This window comes from Elaeis guineensis, chromosome 1 (assembly GCF_000442705.2).
Source record: "Elaeis guineensis isolate ETL-2024a chromosome 1, EG11, whole genome shotgun sequence".
NCBI lineage: Eukaryota > Viridiplantae > Streptophyta > Magnoliopsida > Arecales > Arecaceae > Elaeis > Elaeis guineensis.
Window position 1 is genome coordinate 180,966,591 of NC_025993.2, and position 8,575 is coordinate 180,975,165.

The window sequence follows — 8,575 nt, forward strand, 5'->3', positions numbered from 1 at the left end:
CTAAAACCATTAAATATGACATTGTTGTTATAATCCAAATGCATCCTAACAGTTGATATTTTCTTGAGACGCAACCCCATGGTCCAAATTGATTAAATGAACACTTTCTCACTAGTTCACATATATAATTTTCTGGCTATAAGCATTGTTATATAGTCAATAGCAACTATCAATGTAGATCTCAAATTCTTATATACGTTATATTGCTGTATATATTATTTGCAGAAATTTTATATAAGTTGGGAGAAATTACAATTAGTTTTCATAATAGTTTAGATAGCACTTAAAATTGACTCCTAAGTGGAAGACAGTGACTATGGGTTTTTTTTTTTTTTTTTTTTTTTTAAATATTACATTACTAAATCAGTGGGGAAAGAGAAGATCTTCTGAGCACATGCATATAACCAGGTTACTAATCTGAAACTGAATAATGAAGTCTTGAACTACAATGAGATTGCTCTTCAATGAGCGTCTCTTCACAACATTTCATCCCAGAAGATCTGTAACAAAGGAAAATTGTAAGCAGAATGTTATAATCATCATTTCAGAAGCTCATCAGAAAAAAAAAAAAAAGAAAAGAAAAAAAAGAAAAATTATCATTGCAGGAAAACTAAGATCATAAGCATTGGAAACTTTATTTTTTTATACCATTCACTAAACAATTTCAAGACAGAGATTCATAAAAAAGGCATATAACTGGGATTCTAACCTTCAGAAATCTCTTGGATCAACAAAAATATGTGATAGTTGTGCAGCAGTCCAATCGATATTGTCATTTCCTGCACCACTGCCCAACTTCTTCAAAAACCAAACATCATTGACGCATGATATGGAGGATCCCCATGATAAATGCCCATATAGAGGGTCGCACTTACTCACCTCAGTGACAATAGCCTTGCAGTCTTTCACATCCTTGGCCAAACTGAAAGCAAAGCACCACAGAAATTTCATGAGAACCCCCATCCTCTCCCCTTCACCATGAAGCCCATAGAGGAAGAGAAAGCCAAATGGCCCAGAGAGCAGTTCACAAGATGAGTTCGTTCTTAAGCAATGGAGGACTTTGGATCTTAAATGGCTCAGGGTAGTATTGATACACCTAACTAAAGGTGCTCCTTTTATTTGAAGTTTGTAAGCTTCATAAGTCTTCCAGATACTAATGATGGCCCAGGAGCTTGGAGTTTTGGTAAGAAACTCGTTATCATTCTGTTTGCAATGCAAGCCATCCCAATGCTCTTCCTTGAAATATGACACCCATGTACCCAGGCTGAGCTCTTCTTTAAGGATGACATCAATGTCAGCAGGAAAGAATTTCTCACCTCGAAGCCGATCCTTATATAATGAAATAGCTTTCTCGACACTTAGCTTCTCTATCCTCACATCATGGGATGGATTCTTCTTACTACAAGCTTCAACTGGTTGAAACAATATTGCTAAAGAGCTTAATTTTATGTAATCACATTTAAGAACGAAAAGATTTATCGAGGCAGCATTGTTCTCCTCTGTGGCCAAGAAAACATATCGCGCTCCATTTCTTTCAGCCCAAGCTTCAACTGATTTGATGAGCTTTAATCCAATTCCCATCCGCCTGCATTGGAAAAAAAGGCAAAACAAATGATCATTTGTCCGGTTTTTTTCTCTCTTCACCCTTGCAGATGGCACTTGACTAGCTATTGGATGAAGCTGAATTCATTTTTATGTTTCTTTTGTTGACCATATTTTAAGTGATAATCAAACAAATATGATGATTCGATACTCTTAATCCAATTCTTGCACCAAAATGGTCGCTTACACATATGACTCTCAAGTAGATATAAAAAGGGAATAATATATTGTTGTGACCTGTCATTTGATTATCGCTGGAAATATCTACTGCTACATATTAAAAATCCTTTTGCTTTGGTGAGTTAGTATATATTTACATGGATAATATGATTTCATGTAATCCTCATTAAGCGAAAAGGAAATTTCAGTGGTTTCAACATGTAATAATTATGACCATTTAAAATATTTTTATAGCCGAAGTTTTAAGTCCTTTCTATTTTCCTCTTGTGATCCCCTTGAAATTTAATCTCGGAAAAAACAGTAGATAGAGGTTCAGATAGTATGTTACATATTACGTTCATAACCTGAGTATGTTGTAAGTGAAATTTTAAAAATATGTTTATCGAATCCAAATTTATAGAAATGACCTATATATCTACAAGGTTGATGACAGTTTTTTTTTTTTGATCATGTTTTGGATACATGCCAAGATAATTGTGGCTTTTTGAGACATACATATGATAAGTTTACTGATACATATAGAAATTCTAACAACTGATTATTGCTATTTGAGTAGCCCATCGTTCGAACTCCCAGCAATGGTTTTCTTATGGTTATCTTTGGCCGTTTTTTTTTATTTAGCCTCGGCTGTGGGATGAAACAATGGACAGGTTGACCCAAAAGAAAGGAAATGTCAATGAAGAAAACAAGTGAAAAGATTTCACTTACCGGAAAAAACGCCAATATGTTCTTAATAAGCTTTTAGGAGTCAAAAAGTTGTTGATCTCGTCTTCCCTAAGTTAGTGTCTGTTCCCCTGAACTTATCATATCTTAGCCATATAAGAACAATAAATCTATCACGCTTATTACCAAGAAAGCACCAACTTACTATCACCATGGTCATTGAGGCATGTAATTGGTGCCATCCTCTTTGAGTATATGTGCCTAACTGTGCACTTGTACGAGAGAGGAGAGTGATATGAAACCAACCTATGCTTAGGGGAGACCCTAAGGCCAAGGATGTAACTCATCCACACTTTGCCCGTCTCAAGGCCGGTCCCTACACACTTCATTAAGCCTCTTACCACTCCAACAACCTCTCCATCTCCCACCAACTCAGCAACCTGCAGGCCCAAGAGAACATTAATTAGCATCTCAACTCGAACAATCATCCACATCATATACTCCATGTATGTAAAAGCTTTTAACTTTTTTACCTCATTCATAGCCTCTAGGCATAAGGAATGATATTTCTAAGAAGCAAACAAGTATTATCATGGAACAAAGCATGAAAACTATATCAAGCAACAATTGAAAGCAACTCCACCTACCAACATTACATGGAGAGGATAAAGCTTAATCCTACACAGGGGGTCTCCTAGGGTGTTGGTAAGGATGGAGAAACCTCTTCTAGACCCAATCTCACAGTTCCTCTCAAGCTTCTCTACCACCTCCCAGTCCCTTTCCCTGATAAATTCCCTAATGACCACCTTCTTGTGCGTCCTACCATGGTTAAGATCCATCTTTCCCTTCTTTTTTTTTTTTTTTTTTAAAAAAAATTTTCAAGGACGAAGAGGAACTCAAATAGGAGAGCAATTAAGAGTTTCTACCTTGGGGGTGGCTTACACTCATATTGTCTTTATATATGCTAGGACCCTTGTAATTTCCTATTGGCTTGACGGGAGCTTTTTAGTTTTTTTCTCAGTAGGGACCCGACAACCCACAAAAAGGCTTAACAACCTTCTTAACATTAGAAAGGGAGGTAATGCATCATAACCTCTCATGAGTTTTGACGAAAACAATAATGTCACAGGTTATCTTTGTCATTACCTGTTCATGACATTCCAATGTTTGGATTGGGATCTATATAAAGATTTGATATTTCAGCAAAAGGTAGAACCGTATGATATTTCAACCTCTATCCTCTTTGAGAATGTCCACCTCACCTCTTCGAGGTTGTCCACTACTTGTGGCATGCTAAAGGAGTTTCCAACCACTTCTGTTTCGCATTGCTAGGTACGAGAATGATTCACCATTATACATGTAGTGGTCCATTCAAAGTCTAAACCTTATTATATATCCTTTATCTTCACATGGGACTTAGTGATTACGCATCATGAGATTAAAAGATATACAAAGTTTTCGATGTGAATAGGTTGTTTAATGCACATGTACTTCCTTCTAGTTTATGCGTGCCTTTTAATCTCTTTTCTTCTCAAAGATATCTGCAAGAGTACCACAAATACCATGAATCATTGGCATAAAAATGATAGAAAAATTATGATAAAAATCAAATTAAGTGCTCGCTCAAGAGGGCTAGCGATGCTATTTAGATCTTTTAATCTTATATAAGTATTCAAGATTTTCTATGCACGATCAATATGAAACTAAACATAACATAAGTTTTTATAGTCAAGTCAAATCTAATTACGTACAGAGACCACAATTAGCTTGTAGTTAGTCTTAAAAGAGCAAATGTGATAGTATCTCCTTGCTCTCATGGGCTATGAATTAGGTCCTCTTTGATACCATTTGTAATCACTTAAAATCTTACCCAAAAATACTAGCAAAAGGTATTATTTGAGTTCCATGGCTATGAGTACCCATGATCTCTTCGATGCGCCACCAATGTTGGACTAAACACATAACAGCATGGTTCTCATAGTTATTCATACCAAGCACTTGAGGGAACACCTCCCAAAATTTGAAGTCAGACACTTCGTGCCATGGAGATCAGAGGGTTGCAAGTGCTAGTCATAGCCTTTTTGTTAGGGTGCTTCAGTCACCACAGATAATGCTAAGTGGATAAACTTGTCTTCTTTTTTTTTTTTTTTTTTCCCAAGTAACAATCCTTTATAGAATTAATCAATTCTGTGCTTGGAACATTGGCCACATGCAGACTAGCCATCCTGAATCAAAATTAGGAAAAAGACATTGGAATTCTAACCTCGTTGCTAACACCGCCTGCTGTTATATATATATTCATTCTGCATTCTGCACTTGTTTTTCTCCTTGGATCCTCACTTCAGTGACATCATTTCATGCCACTATCAATGCACTAGTAATGTAAGAAGCATCAAGAGAAAGGAAAATTATCTCTTTGTTAGGGTTCTGCCTAAGGAAACTGCTCCTAGATATTATATATCATGGCCATTTGCACTCTTAGAACGCATAGCTTTTTTTATTATATACAGTGGCAAAAGAGACACTAAAGAAAAATCTACATATAGGGAAAATGCCCACTATATGCTTATCCTTTTTAAACGTTTATCGGGCTTATATCCTATTTGTATTGTGACACATCCACGCCTTTGAACTTCCCTTCAAGGAACACTTCCTATAAAAAGCTTCACAGGTTGGCTGTCAACTTTGGCGACCAATACATTGTTACTCATAAAAAGGGTAATGATCTGATAGTTTTGTGGGCCCCTGATTGACTCAAAAATCCGGTGGCTGTTATTGTATGTGACCCACCATTTGTCATGAGAGCTCTGGGATCATTTGAGAAGTGTCATAATAAATTTGGCCACTTTCTCCTGCCATCCGACCAGAAACACATGAACAACTCCAGTTGCAGCCAGATCTCCAGTCATTGGAGAGATGGAAGGACTTGTGAGTCTTGTGAGTCTTTTTTTTTCTCTGGGCAATGGATGGTGGTCTTGATGATTCCTTATGTTGCTGCTACTTGTAAATAGTTGTTTTACTGTTGCTTCAGAAACAATGGCCAGTACACCTATTCTCATGCTTCAATATAGTTCAACTCTCTCTCTCTCTCTCTCACACGTACACACACACAAACTTAATTGCCTATCCATCTATATCACTGTTGCCATGCCATCAAATTTTCCTTAGAGACTTGAAATCGCAGCCATATTTCGTTTCAATCATCTTTGCGATGCCTTGTGCATTTTCATGTCATTGACTCTCTCTCCCTCGATCCTCCCCCCACCACTCCCCTCTTTAATATCAAAATAAATGTAGTCCATCCATATTGCTTTTCAATCATTGTTTTTTCAATATCTTATAGGCCATCTTGATGTCTTCATGATTATAAAGGAGTCATGGAGCAGAGTTGGAGCAGCTGGTAGCCATTACACAATGAGTTCAAGGAAGGTGCGCTAGTGGCTTTTTTGTCCTCCGAGAAGACATCACTGTAGTGGTCAAGTGATGTACCTGCAAAAATATAGAGAAGATTGGACAACCTTGGTGTCACCTTCAGCATGGTAATAGTGCAGAAAGAATCTCAAGTATGCATAAAAAGCAATCCACAACTTGGTGAAGCAGTACAGTGGATATATATCAATCCATGTTGGATGTGACCTACTGATGTGAAGCATTTGAGACGGCTTGGACACGCGGAGAATCGGCAGATATGTCCGTGGTGGGGCAAAACAAGTGGAGAGGTAGCAATAGAAAAGGAGGAGACAAAAGAAGACCTGGTTGATGGTGGTGATATGACTTGAAAGAATCTTTTCAGATATAGTTTACACGTAGCAGATATCAAATAGATCACACGAAGCTTTTAGTTTATGATGTACTGCAATGTACTTAAAGATAGCAGCTAAGAAATAAAAATTGTGTTGATAATTAGCAAAAGAAAGAGGGGAGAAAACCTGCGCATTGTTACAATAATTGGAGAGGAAGTTGATAATACTGCGACGGTAGCTGGCCAGGGGGTTTCAGGCTGTGGAGGATGGAAAGACACTTGAATGTCATATAAGCAGTGTATCATATTTTTAATTTAAAATTATAAATCGAGGATCATAACAATCATCGTATATTCATAAAAAAAAAATTTTATAAACATGCAAGGCATTTTATCATGCTATTCTAAAACAACAGCGAAATAATTAGTCAATAATTTAAATCTAAAACATAACGATATAAATTTCTTCTTTAATATCTTAATAAATTCAATAATGATTCGTAGACCTTACATCAAATTCAATAAGACTTGCAATCTAAAATAAAAGTATGGAGATTCTGCTTCTGATCACTCTTCCATTCATATCTTGTATCATCTTAATTCCTCAAAATCTGTAAAAACAGTAAAATAGGAGGTAATGAGCTAGACAATCCAGTAAACAATGATCACTTTCAACAGATTTCATCAGGCATTAAAGTAAATAATTATTTATAAAAAATAAGCATATAGAGTTCATCAATTTGAAATCAATTTTGATTATGCAATATAGTTCATGCCAAATTTATTTTTTTTTCAAATTCGAGTTTTTTTTGAGATTTTAATTTTTTTCATTCTTAAATTTTTTTCATCAACCATGAGCTATGATTATATTTTTTCTGTGGCAAGATCATAATACCGCGTATCTTCTTGCGGTAAGCTGCGAATCATCTGGCAGCAAAGTCCTTCGGAACCGCTGGTTTCTCTGACGATATGTCGTTGGTTTTACTGGCGACATAAACCCTCAGGACAAATCAATTGCCAACGTATATGCCCCTATTGGCGGAGTCCTTTACATAGTCAGATTGTCAATTCATATTATTTTTACATCAAAATTCTTCATAAATCATATTTCATATTCTAATTTTGATAAAAAAATATATAATCATGTAGTATCAAAATCAATCAATATAATGCATCATGAAGTCAATATGTTCAATCATGCTTCATCATAACATTTTAAATAAGATATTTTTATAATAAAATATCATTCATCCAATTCATGCATCGTTTCATAAATCATATCAGAAAAAATATATTATAATTTATTGATAAATCTAAAAAAAATAAAATATTACTTACCTCGAACGCATTCCAATAAATTAACATAATTCTATAAATTTTCTTCCAAAATTTTTCAGTTCATAAACCATATTATAATATCTGATTATCAGGTGTCAACGATATTTATACGAGATCAAATTCAATAATCAGAAAGAATACAAATATCATATTTCAACAGTTTAGATTGGATCCGATCATCTAATTTTATCTAATCAAAATCTAATTAGGACATAGACAATCCAAAGTTTGACTATCAGATCAAATCAAATTCGAAGTGATAGGACCGAAGTTTCTTCATTGGTTTCATAAAATCAAGTAGAGAGAGAAAATCAGAGGAGAGAGAATTCATGAGGTATAATTCGAATTGATCTGGTGACACAATTCATCATTATGATTGATCCAATATCTCGATTGATGAAATCAACATGATCAAATCAAGTCATGGCTAGATCGAGATCATGGATGATCAAATCTAAGAATTCATGGTCTGATCAAGGTGATGGCATACTACCTGACAACCATGGATCAGGATGCTTTCACTAGAATTATTCAAACTCATCATCACTCAAACTCATCAAAATAAAATTCTTTTTTTCTTGATAAATTTTAAAAAAATAAACTTCTAGAGAGATACAATTCTAGAGAGAGAAATTTATGAAGATGAATCTATACTAATCAGATGATATGGTTCAACAAATTTGATTGATCAGATCAAGATAAATTAATCAAATCATGCTAAAATTATCACATGGATAATTCAATAGAATCATGGATGATAAAATCTAAAGATATTTGATCTGATCATGGTGGGTGCCAGTACACTGTCCGATAATTATGGATCAGGATTTTTCATTAGATCAAAAATATTAAAAAAATTTTATTGATTAATCTTTTTAGAGAGAGAAATCGATAGAGAGAGAAATGGCTTAGAGAGAGAAAATTTTAGAGAGAAAAAATTTTAGAGAGAGAAAATTTATCTTGGACTCCACAGACAATATGATTCAACAAATTCGATCGATCAGATCAAATCATGCTGAGATTATCATGTGGATAATTCAATAAAATTAT

At 34.9% G+C, this 8,575-nt stretch overlaps 1 protein-coding gene across 1 annotated transcript; it reads right to left on the reverse strand.

Moving 5' to 3' along the window:
• Window positions 1-711: 711 nt before the first annotated feature.
• LOC105039943 (probable N-acetyltransferase HLS1-like) lies at window positions 712-3,289 on the reverse strand. The gene is made up of 3 exons (XM_029261748.2): window positions 3,093-3,289; window positions 2,752-2,885; window positions 712-1,585 (listed from the first exon to the last, which is right to left on the reverse strand). The coding sequence occupies exons 1-3, from the start codon at window positions 3,282-3,284 to the stop codon at window positions 712-714; spliced, it is 1,200 nt and encodes a 399-aa protein (XP_029117581.1). The 5' UTR covers window positions 3,285-3,289.
• Between the last annotated feature and the right edge of the window lie 5,286 nt (window positions 3,290-8,575).